Source organism: Pan troglodytes, chromosome 20 (genome assembly GCF_028858775.2).
Source record: "Pan troglodytes isolate AG18354 chromosome 20, NHGRI_mPanTro3-v2.0_pri, whole genome shotgun sequence".
NCBI classification, from domain to species: domain Eukaryota; kingdom Metazoa; phylum Chordata; class Mammalia; order Primates; family Hominidae; genus Pan; species Pan troglodytes.
In genome coordinates, this window is record NC_072418.2 from 4,423,014 (window position 1) to 4,447,550 (window position 24,537).

The following is a 24,537-nucleotide window of genomic DNA, read 5'->3' on the forward strand; positions in this document are numbered from 1 at the left end:
TAATCCCAGCACTTTGGGACGCCGAGGCGGGCGGATCATGAGGTCAACAGATCGAGACCATCCTGGCTAACACGGTGAAACCCCATCTCTACTAAAAAATGCAAAAAAAATTAGCAGGGCATGGTGGCAGGCGCCTGTAGTCCCAGCTACTTGCGAGGCTGAGGCAGGAGAATGGCGTGAACCCAGGAGGCAGAGCTTGCAGTGAGCCGAGATCATGCCACTGCACTCCAGCCTGGGAAACAGATAGAGCAAGACTCTGTCTCAAAAAAAAAAAAAAAAAAAAAAAAAAAGAGTTAAGAGATCAGCCTGGCCAACATGGTGAAACCCCATCTCTAATAAGAATACAAAAAAATTAGCCAGGCTTGGGCTTGGTGGCAGGTGCCTGTAATCCCAGCTACTCGGGAAACTGAAGCAGGAGAATCGCTTGAACCCGGGAGGCAGAAGTTGCAGTGAGCCAAGATCGCGCCACTGCACTCCAGCCTGGGCAAAGCTTGGGAGATAGCAAGACTCTGTCTCGGGGCGAGGGGAAAAAAAGAAAATGACAGAAGTGCTCATCTCCAGGATGCAGGCTGGCTGGGGACCCTTTCGGGATCCCAGAAGTCAGGCGCCTTCCTGAGCTGGGGCAGGCCCAGGGTGGGGAGTGCTCGGTGTGGCCGTGATGAGCAGCAGGTAGCGGCCAGTGGTGCTGATGGGGCCGGGCCCAAGGCAGTGAGGCATAGCGGCAAATCTCATAAATTTCCAAGAGAGCCTGGAAATCCAGACTGCTGTGAGAACCGTGAGTCTCAGCAACACATTCCCACCTCCAGGCAGGCCTGGTGACCCGAGCCTGCCCAGCAGTGGCTGTGATCTGTCCTCTCGGCCAAGGAGAAGCTGACATTCCTGGAGACGGCAGGGGCAGTGTCGATAAGACCCATCCCTGCGGCCCACCTGGAACCTGGCACTGAGACCCCTGTGCCTCCAGAGGGGCCTGGCGCAGGCAGGCTGGGGCTGAGCAGGTGCCTCCCTGGGCCACCTAACTGCTACACGGAGCTCCCACCTCACCTACGGCAAACAGGGCTCAGAAGGGCTGCCACGCGCCCAGCTGGAACTGAGCCTTGCAGATGCCCAGGGCCAGCCCCCCATCTGCAGCCCACCCCATGGATCCTCCCACCTCCCAGTCCTAGTGCCCACGGGATCTACAATCTCCTGGGAACGCCACAGATGCCCGAGGGCAGAGGGCAGACAGGGCAGCACAGACTCGCCTCTGTAAAGGGGGAATGGGCCCGACCATTGTCAGGGGACAGGTGCTGGAAACCCACGGACCTGCAAGACGGCCGGGGTGGCAGGGCGATGGGAGACGGTAGGAAGGATCTGCCAGGCACATCCCTGGTCCCTACCCCTCGGAAGCTTGGAGAAGCTGCCAGCCCAGAGGCCCAGCGCCCACTCACTCTGAGAACTCCCCGCAGATCCAGGCTGCAGCGTACAGCACCTCACAGATCCCGTTCCGCTGGGTGCTGCTGGCCAGCAGGTGTGCACTGTCAAGCAGCGCAGACATCTGGGACACGGCGAACTTGCGGATGGCCTTCACGCGGATGGCCACGTCCAGCATTTGGGCGGCGATGAGGTGGCCGTGCCGTGTGCCCTCCAGCCGGGTCAGCTCCACCAGGATGCTGATGTACCTGTGGGGCAGAGGCGGTGAGTGAGTGGCGCCACAGAACCCCCGGCCACACCCCTGGGAGCGGGACGCACCACTCGAAGTTGGTGATGTACTGGTAGTTGGACTGGCTGCAGATGTCAATGATCTTGGTGAGCAGCTCGTCACGATAGGTGGTGCCCTCTGCCTTGTCTACGTGGGTCATCAGCTTCTTCACAATCTCCATCAGGTTCTTCTTGGACACCTGGGCAAAAGCGTACAGACAGTGGTGAGAGCGGACCCAGCCTGGGGCCTGCTTGGTGAGACACCCAACACCTGCTCCTGAGACAGAATCCACGGGACACAGGCGGACCCGGATTCACAGATCGATGCCAGGGAGGCAGCAGGCCCCTGCGATGTGGGCTGGGTTAGAGGCACACGACCCCAGCCAGGGAGCAACAACTGGCCCAGCACAGTCTGTTCTGCGGGCTTGGCCCCGCCCCCTCCACACAGGCCCTGGAAGACAGGCATGGGCTTGGCCCCGCCCCCTCCACACAGGCCCTGGAAGACAGGCATGGACCAGGACTGGCGCCCCTCTGCCCTGCCCCACCACACTAACTGATGGCCGAGTGTGAGGGGACTCCATGCATTCCACGTGGCTCTGCACCTGACACTTAATGTCCCTTAGAGAACTAAGGCCAGGCGGGCGGGCGGCGGACAGAGGGCACGCACCATCCCATAGAGCAGGTCCAGGGCCCGCAGCCGGATGGACTCGTCCTTGTCGTCCAGGCACTGCAGGATGAGGTCCTTGTGGGACTGCACGGACTTGGGGTGGGTCTTCAGGATCTTGGACATTGCCAGCAGCCCCAGGTACTTCACTGCAGAGAGAGGCCAGAGCCAGGTCAATGGGACGGACACAGGCAGCAGGGTGCAGGCAGGGCCCAAGGCTCTCCGGGCCGGGTCTCCACCTCGGGAGGCTGCCTGGCCTTGGCAACCTGGGGGTGGACAGAGCAAGTATCCCAGCTGGAGCTCACCACGAGGGATGTCGCCCTAGCAGAGCCCTCTCCCTGGGAGCCGGGGTGCAGGCTGCCCCCATGCCGGCTCCCTCAGGAAGGCCTCCCCTACCTACTACCACCTTGTAGTAGCTGCTGTCAGCTCTCCTCTTCCCACCCAGCCAGTGCAGGGAAGAACGCAGAGAAGACTTTCCAGCAGCAGCAGACACCCTCGGCCCAAGGCAGGGTCTCACCTGTACCCAGTACTCACTGTTCACCCGATTAGCCCAAACCAGCTCACGGACAGCTAAGGGTGGCTGGGCATGAGGCACAGATGCCACAACCTAAGCCAGGGCCACCCCAGCCACAGGGCACACAGCTGAACCCATTCACATACCGCCATCCACGGTGGCTTTCAGGCCACGGGGCAGCACTGAGCAGAGACAGACACTGTGAGGTCCACGGAGAAAACGCAGTAGTCCCCACCTACCCGTGGGGGATGGGCCCATGACCCCAGTGGAAGGCTGACACGGCGGGCGGTACTGAGACCCGCGTGTGGGTGTTTTTCTGACACGTCTGTGCTTATGGCGAAGTTCAGAGTGTACATTAGGCACAGTAAGAAATGAACAACTAATAGTAACTAAGAACAGAACAACCATAAAACACAGTCACAAAAGGTATGTGATCGCGGTCTCTCTTGCAATACCCGACTGCGGGGTGCTTGCCTATTTTTGGACTGTGTTGGGGGTACCTGAAACCTCAGATAAGGGGGGCCACTCCACTATCTGGGCTGTTGCAGGCGAGTTTGCCAACTCCTGCTCTCAACAAAAAGACCTGGCTTCAAAATGAGCGTCCAAAACACCGCCCAGGTACAAGGTACCAGGCAGGGGCCGCTAATTCTGATTCCTCAACAGAGCAGCATGGGGGCACCCACATGCAGGCAGGCACCTGGGCAAGGGTGCTGTGTGCTGCTCTATCTCACAACGCAAAGCCTCACGCACCCCCGCAAAAACATGCAGAGGCTGAAATATCCAGAAATTTCGGACCAAGGTGCTCAGTGAGTGGCATCTGTCCAACTGCCAGGATCTCCCCAGTGGGGACCTTTGCCATGCGCCCTGCATCTCCCCTGGGACTGGGGCTCAGAGGGAGCTGGTGTTTCCCAGCCACCCCACGCAGACAGGTCGGGGTGCAAGGGCGCCACAGGGCACTGGCAGAGGGCTGCCTCTGAGGCAGAGTGCCATCCATCAGGGAGACAGCTGGGGTTGCAGATGCCGTGTCCACTTCCTCCTCACACTAGGAGAACCCCTAACTTCACAGAGCTGGGGACACGAAAATGACAGCACTGGGGAGGGGATGACTCACAGTTCTGATCGGAGTCCTCGATCAATATCCTTAATTTCTGAACACAAAGCTGAAAAGAAGAAAAAAACGATGCTGGTTACATCCTCTAAACCAAGGGTGAGTCCCACAGGTACCCTCCAGATTCAACCTCAACCTGGCCTAAGGCCCGGCATCAGCCCCGCCCAACAATCAAAGCCCAGGAGGGAAACAAGCATGGCCCACATGGGGCACTGGAGACAAGGGAGGCCCTGCTTCCCACGGGCGCTCTCCCCCACTCCTCAGTGCCCCATGCATCCACCCCACAGACACATGATGGGGATCCCAAGCAGGCTCGGGTAGGTAGTGCACACAGGACGCGGCTGTGCCCTCCCAAGCCCCAGGATGGCGTGGGGGGACCAGCACCTTGGTCACAGAGTGGGCAAGCTCCCGCCTGTGGAAAGGTGTGGCCTCTGCAGTGTGGGACCCCATGGTCCCCGCCCAGTGAGGGACGTACCTGGATGCTGGCGCTGTGGTTGGGCATGCCGGAGGACAGCGAGATGAGCACTGCAACAGACAGCTTGGTCAGCACCGCGGTCAGCACCATGGCCGGCGCCGACACCCACTCAGGGCCACGGGGCACCAGCACCCCCTCGCCGGGAGCAGGGATGGGAGGGAGGACAGAAATGCCACTGGGTTTGGGACCACGCAGCCCAACTGTGTTTGCAAAAACCTAGCTCCATCACAGGCCTGAGGATAGGAACCTGCAGGGGCCCCCACCCTCACTGACAGGATGGCTCGGGGCCTCAGCTGTTCCTGCAAACACTGTGGTTCACTCGCAACCCCTGCTTCCCTCTGGAGTCTGGAATCCCGGCAGGGGCCAGGCCCCGAGGCCACAGGACCAGACCCTGTAGGAACCCAGGCGCTGGGTCTCTGGGAGCCTCTGTGGTGACACTTCACAAATTATCATCACAGCTCACTGCTGGGGGATGAAGCACATCCTGCAAGACTCCACTGAAAGAAGGCTCTAGAAGCTGGGCCTGGCCTCCCCAACATCCCTGGAGCCATTCCCCTTTGCTGACTCTGCTGCGTCCTTTGGGCAGGGACAGGCAGGCAGCGAGAAGCCGACCCTCAGAGCCCCAGCTCTAACAGCTTTAAAAGAAAGACATGAAGCCAGGGGACCGCCAGGCACATGCAGGGACAGAGACTCATTTTCCAACAAGCCAGTGGCATGGGATGAAGGCGTACAGGAGACCGTGTGTGTGTGTGCGTGTGCGTGTGTTTTCTTTTTAAGACATGGGTTCTTGGAAGCTAAGCTATGAGGACACAAAAGCATAACAATGATCTAGGCCAGGCGCGGTGGCTCATGCCTGTAATCCCAGCACTTTGGGAGGCTGAGGCGGGCAGATGACCTGAGGTCGGGAGTTCAAGACCAGCCTGACCAACATGGAGAAACTCTGTCTCTACTAAAAATACAAAAATAAGCAGGAGTGGTGGAGCATGTCTGTAACCCCAGCTACTCTGGAGGCTGAGGCAGGAGAATCGCTTGACCTGAGAGGCGGAGGTTGCGGTGAGCCAAGATTGTGCCATTGAACTCCAGCCTGGGCAACAAGAGAGAAACTCTGCGATCCCCCCCACCGCCCCAAAAAAGAATGATCTAATGGACTCCAGGGACTTGTGGGAGGTGGGGGGTGAGGGATAAGAGACTGCACATGGGGTGCAGTGTACACTGCCTGGGTGTTGGTGCACATAAATCTCAGAAATCACCGCTAAAGAACTGATCCCTGTAACCAAATACCACCAAATGCCGCCCAAAAACTACTGAAATAATAATTTTTTTAATACAAAAAATACAAATATCTGGAAATGAATAACCCTGGACAGAAAGTCTACATATAAATGTAAATACGAACGAAGAAATGTGGCAAAATAAATGCATATTCACGCATGCAAGATTTCAGAAATGTCACACCCAATCTTTGTAGGAGTGTTGTTTTTTTGTTTTGTTTTGTTTTGTTTTTTGAGAAGAAGTTTCGCTCTTGTTGCCCAGGCTGGAGTGCAACGGCACAATCTTGGCTCACTACAACCTCTGCCTCCCTGGTTCAAGCAATTCTCCTGCTTCAGCCTCCCAAGTAGTCGGGATTACAGGCGCCCGACACCAAGCCCTGCTAATTTTTGTATTTTTTAGGTAGAGATGGGGTTTCACCATTATTGGCTAGGCTGGTCTTGAACTCCTAACCTCAGGTGATCCACCTGCCTCGGCCTCCCAAAGTGCTGGGATTACAGGCGTGAGCCACCACGCCCAGCCAGGAGTGTTATGTGAATATAAAAGTAGATGGTAATTTTTTTTTCTTGAAATAGGTGTATAGATTATCCAGGTAAGAACAAATGTATTTTAAACAGAAATGTAGGCCAGGCGCGGTGTGTAGATGTGTTAATTATCTGAATTGTGCTATTTGACAATCTAGAGGTGTACCTTAAAAATATACCATTTTTAATTGTCAACTATACCTAAGTAAAGCTAGAAAAAAAAAAAAAAAAGAGATGGGGTGCTGGCTGAGTACAGTAACTCAGGCCTGTAATCCCATCACTTTGAGAGGTCAAGGCAGGAGGATGGCTTGAGCCCAGGAGTTCAAGAACAGCCTGGGCAACATAGTGAGACCTTGTCTCTACCAAAAATTCAAAAAATTATCTGGGTGGGGTGGCATGCGCCTGTAGAAGCAAGAGGACTGCTTAAGCCTGGGAGGTCAAGGCTGCAGTGAGCTATGATAGCACCACTGCACACCAGCCTCAAGAGAGACGGAGTCTCACTCTGTCTGCAGCCTGGAACTCCCGGGCTCAAGTGATGCTCTTGCCTCAGCCTCCTGAATAGCTGGGCCCTCATACTGGTGAGAAGCTTCTGCTTTATCAACCATAAGGAAGTGCACCGCCCAGTGCCCCGTGAGGCTTTGGCTGACTTGGAGCAGCTTGGCAGAGACCACTGGGGACACAGGTCGTTGGCCCTTGTGCCCTGGCCCAGCCGGAGGCGTGGATTCTGACTCTGCCTTAGAAAATATTTTTGTGGGCCAGGCGCAGTGGCTCAGGCCTGTAATCCTAGCACTTTGGGAGGCTGAGGCAGGCGGATCAAGAGGTCAGGAGTTCGAGACCAGCCTGACCAACGTAGTGAAACCCCGTCTCTACTAAAAATACAAAAATTAGCCAGGCGTGGTGGCGGGCGCCTATAGTCCCTGCTACTCGGGAGGCTGAGGCAGGAGAATGGCGTGAACCCGGGAGGCGGAGGTTGCAGTGAGCCAAGTTGCGCCACTGCACTCCAGCCTGGGCAACAGAGTGAGACTCTGTCTCAAAAAAAAAAAAAAAAAGAGAGAAAATATTTTTGTGGTAGATGCTGCTGCTTAAGTATCCACGGGTGAAACGATATGATGTCTCAGGAGTGCTTTAAAGTCTCAGAAAAAATGCAGTGTACTGTGAGAGCGGATGGCAGGCCCTGAGCAGCAGGGGCCGGCATCTGTGGAAGCAGGTATGAGGAGGGGCTTTATCTGCAGGTGAATCTTTCACACCCAGGGGGACTCCAGAGTGGCTGGGCCACCAGGCAGCTTAAGAAGCAAACACCCAGCACCAACGGCAGTGGAAGACCAGGCAGACGCATGGCCACCTTGACAGCAGAGGCCTGGGACGGCCTCCCAGCCAGCCCCAGTCCCCACCAGCCAGCTTTCCTTCTCAGTTCCAGCAGGGGTGGCGCTCGGGGACACCAGGCCTGGCGCCCTCCTGTCCCCACCCGAGACCCCAGCCTGGCAGTGCCAGCCCTTCCAGATGGGGAGAGTGCCAGTTCTCACCTGCAATCACGGTGTTCACACATTCATAGAGGAGAGACATGGCAGACGTGCTAAGGAAAGGAACACAGGGAAGCAGCATGAGGACTGGGGGCCTCGTCAGATGCAGTGACCCAGTGCCGGCGGCTCAGCTGGAGACGGCCTCCGCCCCAAAGCCCAGGGAGTGTGCCCCAGGAGGGAGCCCATGCCTTGCTCTCCAAGGCCTGTGGTGCTCGGCTGGTCATCGTCTCACCTTCCCAGAAAGGGCAGGTGAGCAATCCCTCTGCAACTGCAGGCCCGTGACAGCATCCACGCAGGCATGGACCATGCACCCCCGGCAGCCTGTGAGATGGCAATACCGCCTTCCTACTGCATCTTTTCTAGAGTTTTTTTTGTTTTGTTTTTTGTCTTTTCTGAGACGGAGTCTCGCTCTGTTGCCCAGGCCGGAGTGCAATGGCGCGGTCTCGGCTCACTGCGACCTCCGCCTCTCAGGTTCAAGCGGTTCTCCTGCCTCAGCCTCCTGTGCAGCTGGGATTGCAAGCGTGCACCACCACGCCCGGCTAATTTTTGTATTTTTTAGGTAGAGACGGGGTTTCACCATGTTGCCTAGACTGCTCTTGAACTCCTGACCTCAAGTGATCTACTCGCCTTGGCCTCCCAAAGCGCTGGGATCACAGGCGTGAGCCACAGCTCCCAGCCCTTTTCGGTGTTTCGATGTGTTCAGACACACAGATACTCGCCATGGAGTCGCAGCTGCTTACAGCTTTACAGTCACCTGCAGGGCAGGGCCGCAGCCAGGAGAATGGCCACGTGCCGTAGCCTAGGAGTGTGGCGAGCTTCACCAGTGAAGTCCGTGTGCGCGTATGCTACACTGCTCACATGGTGAAATGTACTAATGACACCCTTCTGTGAATGTGTCCTTGTTGCTGACACGTGACTGCATCTGAAAGTCATGGCGATGACGACTCTGCCTGCGGCCCACTGCACCCCTCCCCTTCCCTGCAGTGGGGGCCGGGGAGGGGTCCTGGCTCCTCCTCAGCACTTGGTCTGAGGAATTAAAGTGTCCCCTTCTAGCAACCAAAGGCAGCCTGGCCTGAAAAGGCTCCTAACATAGGATCCCATTCCACAACCTTGCAGTGCGGAGACCCACAAAGAAAACCCAAACTCCCTAAATGTCTCTAGCAGCATGGAGAAGAGTCTAGTGGCCGGGAATGCCACCACAGGCTTCCAGTCTAGGACGGACAGTCATCTTTCAGCTGCTTCACGCCCAGCCCCCGCTGTACCGCACTGGGGCCGGGCTCCCAGCCGCTCCAGCACTGCACCCCGTGGAGCCGGCCTGCCCCACAGCTCCGACACTGCACCCCGTGGAGCCGGCCCGCCCCCGCCGCTCCGACACTGCACCCCGTGGAGCCGGCCCGCCCCCGCCGCTCCGACACTGCACCCGGTAGAGCCGGCCCGCCCCCGTCGCTCCAGCACTGCACCCCGCGGAGCCCGCCTGCCCCACAGCTCCGACACTGCACCCCGCGGAGCCCGCCTGCCCCGCCGCTCCGACACTGCACCCCGTGGAGCCGGCCCGCCCCACAGCTCCGACACTGCACCCCGCGGAGCCGGCCCGCCCCCGCCGCTCCGACACTGCACCCCGCGGAGCCGGCCCGCCCCCGCCGCTCCGACACTGCACCCCGCGGAGCCGGCCCGCCCCCGCCGCTCCGACACTGCACCCCGCGGAGCCGGCCCGCCCCCGCCGCTCCGACACTGCACCCCGCGGAGCCGGCCCGCCCCCGCCGCTCCGACACTGCACCCCGCGGAGCCGGCCCGCCCCCGCCGCGCATGGCCTGCACTCACCTGTGGATGAGATTGGTGAGGGGCTCGATCAGCTTCTTGCCCAGCCGCGGTTCCAAAGGAGTAAGAGCACCGAACTGTGGGGACAGCAGGGCCTCGGTCACCCGCAGGGAATGCCCCACGCAGGGTGAGGAGGCCACATTCCCGGGCAGTACTTGCCAGCTTGATGATCTTGATGAGGACCCAGTTGTTGGTGGAGGACGTCATCAGCTTGAAAAAGAGCGGGGCCAGGGACAGGTAGTTCTTAGGGTTGCGTCTGGCCAGCTCGCAGATGACATTGACGGCAGCCGACTGAACCCCTGGGGAACAAGGGGTCCTCATCAGCATGCCTGTCCTTCCACCTAGAAAACCATCCTACTGTCTTCCTGGCCCGCAAGGAAGTTCTGGGGCCTGCAGCAGCTCCCAATGAACATGGCCCTGGCTCTGCCACCTCCTCCTGGTGACAGGGACAGCAGCCACAGACCTGATCCTCCAGGGAACAGGCCACAGCAGCCAGCTCCTGGCGCTGAGAAAGCATTGCTCGGCACTGTTGCCAGGAACAAGTGCGCACAAGCGTCACCAAGCTCAGGACGGCCTGACAGCGGCCCTCTGAGTGGGGGTTTCAGCATGAGGGCTCCAGAAACAGCTGCCCAGCCATCGGGGCTCAGGGAGTCTTCCTGCTGCATCCATGCCCACCACTCCAGGGAGAAGCTCGCCCATCGGGTCCCGTGCTTAGGGCTGGGGTCTCCCCTCCTGCACACAGGGCCTTGGGATTCCTGTGGGCTGGCTTTGGGGTCCACTGACCCACGCCTGCCACACGCCAGAGGCTTCACACACCGGCCCAGGGAAACTCAGTGAAACTGAATCTGCAGCCGCGTCGCGCAGTCACCACACCACAAATACACAACAGCTACACTAGGTGGAGGCAGCTCCTGCACGGGACATATGGTCTAGACCGTCCCCTGCCCTGTGGAAGGTGCCTCCTGGTGGCACTGGTCCTAAGAGGGGCTGGCAGGGGTGGGTACACCTCTGCTCAGGGACACGACAGACTCACCGCCAGCTGCCACATTGGATCTTACTGCCCCCACCACCAGCACCTCCCTCCTGGCTGCCCCAGCGAGGGGAGGCCCAGCCACCTCCAACAGGCATGTTCCTGGACTCAGCCCTACACCACTCCCCGCAGCACCCCCCAAAACACGCCACCACCTCTTCCCAGGGCACCGGCTGAGCCCCCACCCTCAACCCTGAGGCTTAACTCAAATCCACAAACCGGGGTCGGGGTCCTCCAGCTTCTCCTTCAGCCGGGGAAAGGCAGGGCGCAGCGACTCGGGGTACTTCAGGAACACCTTGTACATGATCAGCACAGCCTTCTTCCTGATGTAGGGCTTGGTGTGTGACATCTGCGGGGCAGCGGGCTTCAGCCTGCGCGGGCTTTCTGCGCCTCATCCCTGCTCTCGCCCCTCCCAGCCGCCTCCTCCACAGAGAGGAGACGCCCTCCAGCCCGACGCTGTGGCTGCACACCAGTCCCAGAGGCCACAGACCAGCATCTTGGATGGCATGGAAGCCAGCCTCACTGTGCCCCTGACTCAGGCCTGCCCTCCAGAGAGAGCCCTCTTCCCTTGTGGCCTTCCTGCCCCAGGGTCCTGGGTCCCACAGTGGGAGGAAGGCTGGAGAGGAAAGTCACACAGGGAACGAGGGTGTGCTGGGAACACAGCCTACAGCCCAGCTCCCCACGGCTGTGCCCTGCGACTGCTCAAATTCCCCAGCGGGAGCCCTCCCATCTAACAGGCCCGGGGAGTCGCCTCGAACTGCCTGGTCCTGACAGAGCCAATCCATGATGGGGCACTGACATCCACCCTCTCGTGAGCTCCCCACTGCTTTACTCTAGAGGAGCCGGCACTCTGTGAAGGCCAGCAGTCAGTGTTTTCAGCTTCATGGGCCAGACAGCCTCTGTCATGACCACACAGCTGTGCCTTCACAACCAAGGCCACCAGAGACAACACAACACGTGGAAAGAAGGTGCAGCCGGCTGGATTTGGCCCTGTGCCGCAGCCTGCTGGTCCCTGATCTAGAAGCTTAGCAGGCTGTGCTGACAATCTCCAAGACCATCAGCCACGATCTAGACACCTCCAGGCGGACAGGCAGCCACATGGGGACGGCGCCCATCGGCCACGATGTAGACACCTCCAGGTGGACAGGCAGCCACGAGAGGACAGGGCCCATCGGCCACGATCTAGACACCAGGTGGACAGGCAGCCACGCGGGGACAGCGTCCATCGGCCACGATCTAGACACCTCCGGGTGGACAGGCAGCCACGCGGGGACAGCGCCCATCGGCCACGATCTAGACACCAGGTGGACAAGCAGCCACGAGAGGACAGCGCCCATCGGCCACGATCTAGACACCTCCGGGCGGACAGGCAGCCACGCAGGGACAGTGCCCATTGGCCACGATCTAGACACCAGGTGGACAGGCAGCCACGCGGGGACAGTGCCCATCGGCCACGATCTAGACACCTCCGGGTGGACAGGCAGCCACGTGGGGACGGCGCCCATCGGCCACGATCTAGACACCTCCGGACGGACAGGCAGCCACGTGGGGACGGCGCCCATCGGCCACGATCTAGACACCGGGTGGGCAGGCAGCCACGTGGGGACAGCGCCCATCGGCCACGATCTAGACACCAGGTGGACAGGCAGCCACGCGGGGACAGCACCCATCGGCCACGATCTAGACACCAGGTGGACAGGCAGCCACGCGGGGACAGCACCCATCGGCCACGATCTAGACACCTCCGGGTGGACAGGCAGCCACGCAGGGACAGCGCCCATCAGCCACGATCTAGACACCGGATGGACAGGCAGCCACGCGGGGACAGCGCCCATCGGCCACGATCTAGACACCTCCGGGTGGACAGGCAGCCACGCAGGGACAGCGCCCATCAGCCACGATCTAGACACCAGGTGGACAGGCAGCCACGTGGGGACAGCGCCCATCGGCCACGATCTAGACACCTCTGGGTGGACAGGCAGCCACGCGGGGACAGTGCTTCCCAGGGAGGAAAGCATGCCCCCTCCACATTGTTAATCTGGCTACTGTGTTTTAAATGAAAAGGAACAAACGTCCCCTCATGAGCTGGAGGTTAAGTCAGGCACAAAACAGATGTTTCTGGGGCCAAAATTTCCAGGGGCTTCCCAGGTTTTAGACTGTCACAGCCGGGGGCGTAGCCTTTGACAAGCAGAGTGGCAAGGAGGAGTCAAGCTGTGGTCAGGGATGGAGGAAAGAGAACCACACAGAAGCCCACTGGCAGCTCAGACAGGAGCCACTGTCAGACCTCAGGGCAAACATCCCCCACCGTGCCTGGCCTGTCAGGGACACCCTGTTCCTCCTCTCGGCAAGATGATTTCAAATATCAACTTAAGACACGCAGGAACCAAAGCGACCCAAGAGCCGCTCCACCAGCTGACAGTGATTTGGTTCCCATTTCAAGCAGGCCACGCACCGGGGACCCCGGCCGGTTTCCGCATAGCCAAGCTTCCCAGGCATGCCACTTTGACCGAGTTTTTCCCAGAGCAGACATGCAGGGGTGGTGGGCAGGCCTACAAACTCACCAGTGTCATGATGTCATTTGCCAGGTCTCTGGCAAGGTCTGGGGTGACGAAGCAGGACAGACCCGTCAGTGCAACGCCTGTGTCGTACTGGCTGGGGCTGCTCAAGTCCTGGAAAGTGAGAGAAAGGGGCCGTGGCCAGGATGCCCTGGGTGGCACATCCGACGCCTGGGTCGCCAGGAGCACCAGGAGCGAAATTCTCCCAGGATGCCCCAGGACTCGGCATATCCTCTTGGGGTGCAGGTGTGCCTTAGCACCCCTGCTGCTGAGGGGTCTGAAGCTGAACTCGGACAAAGAGGAAGAATTTACAGCCCATGGGAGACTCTGTCACCAAGAGAGGAGCCGGGATGGGCGCGGCTGGAAACTCTGACGTCTGAGGCACAGGCTGAAACGCTCTGTGTGCGGGAATCAGCTGAGTTTCTCGGCCCCTCCTGGGTGGGCAGGGCTGGGGACAGGGAGGTCTGAGGCACAGGCTGAAACGCTCTGTGTGCGGGAATCAGCTGAGTTTCTCGGCCCCTCCTGGGTGGGCAGGGCTGGGGACAGGGAGGTCTGAGGCACAGGCTGAAACGCTCTGTGTGCGGGAATCAGCTGAGTTTCTCGGCCCCTCCTGGGTGGGCAGGGCTGGGGACAGGGAGGTCTGAGGCACAGGCTGAAACGCTCTGTGTGCGGGAATCAGCTGAGTTTCTCGGCCCCTCCTGGGTGGGCAGGGCTGGGGACAGGGAGGTCTGAGGCACAGGCTGAAACGCTGTGTGTGCGGGAATCAGCTGAGTTTCCTGGCCCCTCCTGGGTGGGCAGGGCTGGGGACAGGGAGGTCTGAGGCACAGGCTGAAACGCTCTGTGTGCGGGAATCAGCTGAGTTTCTCGGCCCCTCCTGGGTGGGCAGGGCTGGGGACAGGGAGGTCTGAGGCACAGGCTGAAACGCTCTGTGTGCGGGAATCAGCTGAGTTTCTCGGCCCCTCCTGGGTGGGCAGGGCTGGGGACAGGGAGGTCTGAGGCACAGGCTGAAACGCTCTGTGTGCGGGAATCAGCTGAGTTTCTCGGCCCCTCCTGGGTGGGCAGGGCTGGGGACAGGGAGCTCTAGGCCACAAACTGAAGCACTCTGCGTGGGAATCAACCAAGTTTCCTGGCACCTCCTGGGACACAGGCGCCTGTCACAAGTCACTCCAAGTGTGGGGAAGGGCCACCCAGGGTGCAAGAGCAGAGCGTTCCAGGCCTAAAACCAGGGCTTCCCTTACCTATCACTGGCAGCTCCCAGCTTGCAGGGACGGCGGTGCTGGGCCTGGCACAGAATGGGCAGGAAAGCCCCACAGGATGGGGTCCTCAGAGGCCCTGCTCCCATTTGGGGTCCCTTTCCGCAACAACTGAGGGGAAGGGCCCAGGAACAGCTCCCGTGGGTCCCTCTCAAAGTTCAGCTGGCAGCTGCCCACGCCCTCCCATGGACTCTGCCCCAGCTCTTCATTCCCGCAGCTCTCACTAAAACACGGCATCTGCCCCAGCTCCTGTGTTAGCACTTGGGGAAATAAATCCTCTCTTGATATCACAAACCTGCTCTGGGGGAGAGATCTTCTTAAGGAAACTCCCGAGACTTCATCTATATATGCATCTACCAAGATCCGTTTTCAGGGTTAATATTCTGTGTTCAAAATATGACAAGGCCAGCTTTTTTTTTTTTTTTTTGAGACGAGTCTCACTCTGTCCCCCAGGCTGGAATGCAGTGGTGCGATCTCAGCTCACTGCAACCTCCACCTCCCAAGTTCAAGCAATTCTCTGCCCCAGCCTCCCAAGTAGCTGGGATTACAGGTGCGTGTCACCACGCCTGGCTAATTTTTGTATTTTTAGTACAGATGGGGTTTTACCATGTTGGCCAGGCTGGTCTTGAACTCTTGATCTAATGATCCGCCCACCATGGCCTCCCAAAGTGCTGGGATTACAGGCGTGAGCCACCGTGCGGGGCCAACTGGTTCTTTTAAAAGGACACAGTGGCCGTGCGCGGTGGCTCACACCTGTAATCCCAGCACTTTGGGAGTCTGAGGCGGGAAGATCACGAGGTCAGGAGATCGAGACCATCCTGACCAACATGGTGAAACCCTGTCTCTCCTAAAATACAAAAAATTAGTTGGACACCGTGGTGCACACTTGTAGTTCCAGCTACTTGAGAGGCTGAGGCAGGAGAATTGCTTGAACCCAGAAGGCAGAGGTTGCAGTGAGCCGACATTGTACTCCAGATGGCGACAGAGTGAGACTCTGTCTCAAAAAATAAATAAAATAAAATAAAATAAAATAACACAGTGAGCTGAAGTGGTGGCACACACTTCTAATCCTACCACTTTGGAAGGCCGAAGCAGGAGGATCACTTGAGCCCAGGAGTTTGAGACCAGCCTAGGCAACGTAGTGAAACCCTCCCTGCCACTACAAAAAATACAAAAAAAATCAGCCAGGTGTGGTGGTGTATGCCTGTAGTCCGAGCTACTCAGGAGGCTAAGGTGGGGAGATCGCTTGAGCCTAGGAGGTCGAGGCTGCAGTGAGCTGCAATTGCGCTACTGCTCTCCAGCCTGGGTGACAGAGCAAAACCCTGTCTCAAAAAAAAAAAAAAAAAAAAGTAAGAAAATAATATTTTTTAGGGCTGGGCGTGGTGGCTCACACCTTTAATTCCAGCACTTTGGGAGGCCGAGGCAGGCAGATCATGAGGTCAGGAGTTCAAGACTAGCCTGACCAACATGGTGAAACCCTGTCTCTACTAAAAATACCCTAAAAAAAAAAAAATAATAATAATTTTTTTTTTTTTTTGAGACAGAGTCTCGCTCTGTCACCCAGCCTGGAGTGCAATGGCACAATCTTGGCTCACCACAACCTCCGCCTCCTGGGTTCAAACAATTCTCCTGCCTCAGTCTCCTGAGTAGCTGGGATTATAGGCACGCACCACCACGCCCGGCTAATTTTGTATTTTTAGTAGAGACGGGGCTTCACCATGTTGGTCAGGCTAGTCTCAAACTCCCAACCTCAGAAGATCCACCCGCCTCAGCTTCCCAAAATGCCGGGATTACAGGCATGAGCCACCGCACCCGGCCCAGGAAATAATTTTTTTTATTAAAAAACAAGCCAGGCGCAGTAATCCCAGCACTTGGTGAGGCTGAGGTGGGCAGATCACCTGAGGTCAGGAGTTCCAGACCAGCCTGGCCAACATGGTGAAACCCTGTCTCTATTAAAAACACAAAAAAATTAGCCGGGTGTGGTGGCACATGCGTGTACTCCCAGCTACTTGGGAGGCTGACGCAGGAGAATTGCTTGAACCTGGGAGGCAGAGGTTGCAGTGAGCCAAGATCACGCCATTGCACTCCAGCCTGGGCGACAGAGCAAGACTCCATCTCAAAAACAAAACAAAACAAAACAAAACAAAAAAATAAAATAAAAAACAAAATGAGGCCAGGCACGGTGGCTCATGCCTGTAATCCCAGCGCTTTGGGAAGCCAAGGCGGGCAGATCACTTGAGGCTGGGAGTTCAAGACCAGCCTGGCCAACATGGTGAAACCCCATCTCTACTAAAAATACAAAAATTAGCCAGGCATGGTGGCGGGCACCTGTAATTCCAGCTACTCGGGAGGCTGAGGCAGTAGAATCGCTTGAACCCAGGAGGCAGAGGTTGCGGTGAGCCGACATCACGCCACTGCTCTCCAGCGTGGGCAATAGAGTGAGACTCAGTCTCAAAACAAAACAAAACAAAACAAACAAATGACACACTGGACTGCAAACATCGGAAGCACGTGATCCTACACAGAGGAAGCAGGTGCTAACTGGCTGAGCCGGGGCCCACCTGTGTCCGAGGCCGGGCCAGGGGCAGGCACCAGGTCAGAGCCGCGCCCGACACACAGGGTCTAACAGCCCCGAGCACCTCGCAAGGCAGTAGCGGATCTAAGTCCCCAGTGAGGTGCTCACACAGGGACCGGCCGTGCCGAGCCCATCAGCAAGAGACACAAAGCTGGGCACGACACGTGGCCCTCCTTGCTGGGCAGCTGCCACCTGGGTACCTAGGGCAGCCGGAGCCCTCCACCCTCCTCCCTCCCAGTTACCACCTGCAAAACCCGCCCCCATCCTCCTCTCAGCGGGCCAGACTCCCGCCCAGCTCCTCCCGCTACACGGCCACGGCCCAAGGAGACTCCCGCCCAGCCCCTCCCGCTACACGGCCACGGCCCAAGGAGACTCCCACCCAGGCCCCTCCCGCTACACGGCCACGGCCCAAGGAGACTCCCGCCCAGCCCCTCCCGCTACATGGCCACGGCCCAAGGAGACTCCCGCCCAGGCCCCTCCCGCTACACGGCCACGGCCCAAGGAGACTCCCGCCCAGGCCCCTCCTGCTACATGGCCACGACCCAAGAGCCCCACGGCATCTAGGGCGCATGTCGCCCGCGGCCCAGGCGGGACGCCCAGCTCTATAACCTTGCCCACAACGGTGAGCCCAGTAGAGCCAACAGTCCCAGGACCTGCACCACACCCTGTGCCGGACATCAGTCACAGCCAGTGCCCCTACACCTGTCCCTCGGCGTGCTGGGAGCCCCCAGCCCAGGACTTCAGGTCACACTGTGGGGTCGACAACACAGCCACAGGGTCCCGCCCTTGCACATGGACATTGGAGAGCCAGGACCGTGGCCTCTGACGTGCGGTCTGGGGCCAGAAAGGGGCCAGCTGCCCATGAAAAGGGTGGGCCTGATTCTCCAACACCCCAACCCCTCTATTGAGAGGCGGGAACCAAAGGTGTTCAGAGCTCGGGGCCAAGGAGGACCTTTACTACTACCCAATGGCCTCCGTGACCATTTCAAAATGCAACATTTACATGGTGCTGAAAAATGCACCTCGTGGGACTCAAAAAAAGCCGCGGGCAGGAAGCACCCCACATGGGCAGGGAAGGGCCCACAGCTACACCAGGCACTACCATGAGGGGAGAAGGGAAGAAAGTGGGTGACTGCAGAGGCCAGCTGCGAGTGGACCCTGGAGCCCCATTCGCCGGCCCCTCCAGGTGGTGAGCGAGGGAAGGGGGCACCGCACCGCTCAGCATCCCTCCACCTCACAAGCCCACCAGGGAGCGCAGGCTCAGACCCGCCGGGCCTCCTCTCTGTGTCTGCTGGGAGGACTGTGGCTGCGGAAGCCCCGCTCGCACTCAAGGGGGCCACAGGCACCTGCTGCCCACAGGAAGACGCGTGTGGGAACCAGACGCTCCGGCAAGGGCAGGCTGCACTCGGCACAGAGCGGCCCCGGCCCGGGAACACCCACCTTACGGATCTGATTGGTGGTCAGCATGATGACGTCGGTGCCTTCGTGAAAGCTCTGGGAAGCAGCGAGGTAGCCGATTCGCTGGGAGAGAACAGATGAGCACATCAGAGGCAGGACACCCGCAGCCTCCAGGAGCTCCAGCTCTGCTCTGCAGCAACCACACCAGGCAGCGCCAGCCCAGAAGCAACACCCTGCAGCCTGGACGCTGGGGCCACCAGCAAGTGGGAACCAACCCGCATTTGAAAACCAACCCAGATTTCTTCAAAATTCCATGAGGAAATTCCCAGTTTGGAATATGTATGTGTTTTTTTTTTTTTCTTGGAGACAAAGTCTCGCTCTGTTGCCCAGGCTGGAGTGCAATGGCACGATCTCAGCTCACCGCAACTTCCACCTCCCGGGTTCAAGTAATTCTCCTGTCTGAGCCTCCCAAGTAGCTAGGATTATAGCCGCGTGCGCCATCACGCCCCACTAAATTCTGTATTTTTAGTAGAGATGGGGTTTCACCATGTTGGCCAGCCTGGTCTCCAACTCCCAACCTCAGGTGATCCGCCTGTCTCAGCCTCCCAAAGTGCTGGGATTACAGGCCACTGAATCCACCTTGGGTAACAGAGCTAGACTCTGTCTCAAGAATAATAATAATAAAAATTGGCCGGTCACGGTGCCTCACACCTGTAATCACTCCCCACCCCACCAGCCTTGCCGTCCCAGAACCTCACCTTGAAGGTGAACTTGGAGGCACTCATCACTTCTATGATGTTGAAGGCGGCCCAGCTGATGTCGTAGCCCAACATCTGTAACTGTTAAGGGACACACAGGAAATTGCACTCACAAGCCAAAGCAGAGAGAAAGGTTTTGAGCCACGGCATCAAGCACTCCCTCCCAGCACACGGTGCTGGAACAGACTCATTCACTGTCAGCAAACCACCCAATACGTACCCCTGGGGCCTTTAATTTCTTCTTTTGACAAACGACTCTGACATTTAAAAGCTACAGGGACAAGTTAGTAACAGGCACTAAAAAGAGGCTCAATGTCTGCAATTGGTTAACTGGCGCTTACGGGTACTGGTTACATTCCCCTACCAACCTTTGGCGAATCAGCTCCTTGAAATAGTTACGAGACGAGCAGCAGCATGGGGGACCCTGGACGAGCCCTTTGTCTCGTCCTCCCACGGGGAAACGGGCCAGAGGGAGGAGTGCCTGTCCCCAGCTCACGCACTGACCTGGAACTGCAGCCAGGAAAGGAGCCAGCCCTGGAAGGTCCAGGGCCCTAGCTCTCCCCACTAGGCGTCCTGGCCCAGCCTGTGGTGGGAGGGAGCCGAGACTGCAGGCGAGGGGCGTCCCTAGTGAATCCCACCCAGAAGAGGACCCCATGGGGCTCCCTCAGGGCTACCACCAGGGCCTGTGGGTTGCCACCCTCTGGCCTGTTTGCCAGCCATGTGACAAACATGGCTTTCTGCTCCAGGACTCTTGAGTTGGCCCTGAGTGGCTCACCGACAGCGGGTGGTACCAATGACTGACAGGTGGACAGACAGGCTGATGAACAGGGGACACGTGCTGAGTGGAGAAGCAGCCCGACAGTGCTGGGCACGGGCCACTGGGAGGCACTTACATACGTCAGCTTGCAGACCGCGTTCGCCTTCACCGCGATGTTGTCCTGCTTCAGCTCCTGCTTGATCTCATCAATGCACTGAGATATGTATTTTGCCTATAATGGGGGATAAACACAGAGATTACAAACATCCAGCTAAGAGGGCTGCAATAATGATTTCGGGCCAGGCACGGTGGCTCACACCTGTAATCCCAGCACTTTGGGAGGCCGAGGCAGGCAGATCACGAGGTCGGGAGTTTGAGATCATCCTGGCCAACATGGTGAAACCCCGCCTCTACTAAAAATACAAAAATTAGCTGGGCGTGGTGGCGGGCGCCTGTAATCCCAGCTACTCAGGAGGCTAAGGCAGGAGAATCATTTAAACCTGGGAGGCAGAGGTTGCACTGAGCCAAGATGACACCACTGCATTCCAGCCCGGGTGAGAGAGCCAGACTCCGTCTCAAAAAAAAAAAAAAAAAAAAAGGAAAGAAGCCAGACATGAGAGAGAGCACACCGTGTGATCCATTTCTATGAAATGTCCAGATCAGGCCAATCCAGAGACAGGAAGGGAATTCGTGGGTGCCACAGGCTGGGAGAGGAGACGGGGAGGGTTCGCTTTCTTTCTAGGCTGATAATGTTCTGGAACTTGGCCGTGGTGGTGGCGCACAGCATTCCGCTATACACGCCCCACCGTTTGCCTGCTCCTTGGTGGACGAACAAGTGGGGCCTTCCCACCTTCAGCCAGTGTGACTCTCGCTGCTGTGAAAACCACGCTCAGGTTTTGAGGGGATGTGTCTGGTGTGTCTGGATCCCCCTGGGCCTGCTCACTAACTGCGCCTGTCTCCAGAACACCATCAAGGACAGTTCTGACCCAAGCGAACTCAGGCACGAGGTCCAGCATGGCAGACGAGGTTCCCAAGGGTCAGGCAGACGTGAGGCGCCCAACACAGCACCAGAGACAAGCCAAGTCGATGCCATGCTGGCCCCAGAGACAACCCACCCCCCCTGGGAGGAAAGAGAGGAGGGAGCAGTAGAGGCTTGGAGCGCCTCCATCAGTGAACGATGAGGCACCCACAAGCCCTCCTAATGCACAGGAGCCCCTCTCCATCATCTGACAGGTCAGGAGTGACGGCTGCCCGGGCCCCGTCCTGCCAGCCCCTACGTCGGGATGCAATGTTCCTCCTGCTGTGCCCACCAGAGGCAAGGATGGCAAGCCCACCCCATCACGCTTCTGTCCTCAGCCCCACTGTAGCTGGCCTCGAAGCAGCCCCAGGAGTACCCACCACTCATGTGTCACCCAGGACCACACCCCAACCTCAGCTGCCAGCTGCACCGGGCTGGGGAAGGAGCCACAGCTGTGGGGGAGTGGGGGGGTGGGGGAGGGCACAGACACATAATATTTTCCTGCATGTTTTATGATCCAACTTTGTACAATGGAAAGAGTGTCACCCGATCCTCCAGACGGGCTTCAAATTACTACACCTCACCCCAGGACTGTGCTCCCATCCCCGGAGCAAGGATAACCCGCTCCTCCTGCTCAAAGGGTCAGGAGTATTGATTTAAAAGGAAAAGAACAAAAAGACCATCCCAGGCGTGGAGAGGTCAGACCCTCACGAGGGCAAAGGGGATGTCAAACGGCGCGGCTGCTGTGGAAAGCAGCCTGGGGTTCCTCCAAGGTTCCATGTGGAGTTACCGCCCCAGCAATTCCACTTCTGGGCGTGCACCCGAGGAGATGGAAAACAGGTGTCCAAACAAAAACAAGCACACGAACACACATGACAGCACCATTTCTACTGGCCTGAAACAGGAACAGCCCCCACGCTTGCCGCTGATGAATGGATACACACCATGTGGTGGGTCTGCTCCAGTCAACTTGCTTGACTTTTTTTTTTTTTTTGAGACAGGGTCTCACTCTGTCGCCCACGCTGGAGTGCAGTGGTGAGATCACCGCTCACTGCAGCCTCCACACCCCAGACTCAAGTGATCCTCCCCGCTAGCCTCCCAAAGCACTGGGACCACAGGTGTGCACCACCACGCCCAGCCACTAGTCAGCTTTCTAGGAACTCGGCAGTGGGTCACAACCCTGGGACTCCCTGTTGGCTTTTAACTTCTGATAAAGTCCAAGTAGCTCCTCTCAGACCAAGCCTCACACAAACAAACGTCTTTTTTTTTTTTTTTTTTTTTTTTTGAGACGGAGTCTCGCTCTGATGCCAGGCTGGAGTGCAGTGGCACGATCTCGGCTCACTGCAACCTTCACCTCCCAGGTTCAAGTGATTCTCCTGGCTCAGCCTCCTGAGTAGCTAGGATTACAGGGGCACACCACCATGCCCAGCTAATTCTTGTATTTTTAGTAGAGACGGGGTTTCGCCACGTTGGCCAGGCTGGTCTCGAACTCCTGACCCCAGGTGATCTGCTCGCCTCAGCCTCCCAAAGTGCCGGGATAACAGGCATGAGCCACTGCGCCCGGCCTGAATTAGAAAAAAAATGTATTAGTTGGGGTAGGGAGACATGACCTAGACCCAGAAGATTATATTATAAACATAGATGTAAATTAGCTGAAGGTATAATGTGGCTATACATCATTGACACTTTCTACAAAAACACCGGGAAATCAGAGGAGCAACATGGTGAAAGTTCTCAAACACCTCAGCTAGTTCCACACTGAATTCACACTTCACCACACAGCAAGTGAGATACTGAAACAATGATGCTGGTGTCAGCATCTATTTAATTCTGAGATGTAATTTAGAACACAGGGTGCATATTTCCTTTATACACTAAGTCCTCAGGACTGCAGTAAGACAGGCCATTTAAACCCTACATACACAGGAGAACTCCCTGGGGTCCTTTTTTTTTTTTTTTTAATGGAGTCTTGCTCTGTCACCAGGCTGGAGTGCAGTGGTGCGATCTCGGCTCACTGCAACCTCCGCCTCTCGGTTCAAGTGATTCTCCTGCCTCAGCCTCCCGAGTGGCTAGGATTACAGGTGCACGCCACCACGCCCAGCTAATTTTTGCATTTTTAGCAGAGACAGGGTTTCACCATCTTGGCCATGATGGTCTCGATCTCTTGACCTCATGATCCACCTGTCTCAGCCTACCACAGTGCTGGGATTACAGGCGTGAGCCACCATGCCCGGCCTTTTTTTTTTCTTTTATTGAGATAGGGTCTTCCTCTATTGCACAGGCTAAAGTGCAGTGGCCTAACCATGGCTAATTGCAGCCTCAACCTCCCAGGCTCAAGAGATTCTCCCACCTCAGTATTTGGGAGTACAGTGAGTAGCTGGGATTACAGGGGCATGCCACCATATTCGGCCAATTTTTAAAATTACATATATTTATATATATTTATTTTTACATATATTTATTTATATACTTATTTACATACATATACATTTATTTATATATATGTTTATTTATATATATATATCTTTTGAGACAGAGTTTTGCTCTTGTCGCCCATGCTGGAGTGCAGTGGTGTGATCTCAGCTCACTGCAACCTCCGCCTCCCGGGTTCAAGCAATTCTCCTGCCTCAGCCTTCCCAGTAGCTGGGGTTACAAGCAGGTACTACCACGCCTGGCTAATTTCTATATTTTTAGAGGGGGTTTAGCCATGTTGGCTAGGCTGGTCTTGAACTCCTGACCTCAAGTAATTCGCCAGCCTCAGCCTCCCAAAGTGCTGGGATTTACAGGTGTGAGCTACTGCACCCGAACTAACATTTTTTACTTTTGTAGAGTTGGGGTCTCACTATGTTGCCCAGGCTGGTCTTGAACTCCTGGCCTCAAGTGATCCTCCCACCTTGGCCTCCCACAGTGCTGGGATTAAAGGTGTGAGCCACCGCACCTGGCTGGCGCTTTTTCTAGTTTTAAAGTTCCAATTCTCAGTCCTTCGCCTCCAGTGAATTAAGTCAGCATCTTGAGACCAGGGAGGCCACATGGTCACAACCTCAGCAGCTGATTCTCAGGTGCTATCCAGTTCAAAGACCAACGAGCTGAACCCTTGGCACATCCCACGGTGCTTTCCATGTGGCCGTGCGGCTGAGGGCCTGGGAGCTCACCCAGCTCATGAGAGCAAAGCCCGGTCCCCCTCACCCCACTGGGGGCTCTGAGGGGTTTTTTCTGTTTTTTTTTTTTCTTTTTTTATTTGAGACAGAGTTTCACTCTTGTTGCCCAGGCTGGAGTACAATGGTGTGATCTTGGCTCACCACAACCTCCGCCTCCCAACGTCAAGTGTGATTCTCTTGTCTCAGCCTCCCAAGTAGCTGGGATTACAGGCACGAGCCACCACGCCAGGCTAATTTTACATTTTTAGTAGAGACAGGGTTTCTCCATGTTGGCCAGGCTGATCTCGAACTCCCGACCTCAGGTGATCTGCCCACCTTGGCCTCCCAAAGTGCGGGGATTACAGGAGTGAGCCACCACGCCCAGCCTCTTTTTTTTTTTTTTTTTGAGATGGAGTCTCACTCTATCGTCCAAGTTAGAGTGCAGTGGTATGATCTCTGCTCACTGCAAACTCCACCTCCCAGGTTG

General features: G+C 57.3%; 1 protein-coding gene across 4 annotated transcripts in view; it reads right to left on the minus strand.

Annotated features, from left to right (window-relative positions):
- Positions 1–24,537, minus strand: part of AP3D1 (adaptor related protein complex 3 subunit delta 1) — a 51,501-nt gene that overhangs the window by 18,506 nt on the left and 8,458 nt on the right. For 2 of the 4 annotated variants that reach the window (XM_054673482.1, XM_001149847.7), the window contains exons 2-14: positions 20,032–20,127; positions 19,139–19,219; positions 18,423–18,503; positions 13,161–13,268; positions 10,819–10,948; positions 9,729–9,868; positions 9,573–9,646; positions 7,755–7,804; positions 4,439–4,488; positions 3,967–4,015; positions 2,345–2,490; positions 1,729–1,877; positions 1,428–1,658 (exon numbers count right to left, since the gene is read on the minus strand). In XM_054673482.1, the coding sequence (XP_054529457.1) occupies positions 1,428–1,658; positions 1,729–1,877; positions 2,345–2,490; positions 3,967–4,015; positions 4,439–4,488; positions 7,755–7,804; positions 9,573–9,646; positions 9,729–9,868; positions 10,819–10,948; positions 13,161–13,268; positions 18,423–18,503; positions 19,139–19,219; positions 20,032–20,127 (1,385 nt within the window). Of the gene's footprint in view, positions 1–1,427; positions 1,659–1,728; positions 1,878–2,344; positions 2,491–3,966; positions 4,016–4,438; positions 4,489–7,754; positions 7,805–9,572; positions 9,647–9,728; positions 9,869–10,804; positions 10,949–13,160; positions 13,269–18,422; positions 18,504–19,138; positions 19,220–20,031; positions 20,128–24,537 lie in introns of all 4 variants that reach the window. The other 2 variants (XM_063800985.1, XM_016934626.3) reach the window with 1 other exon arrangement.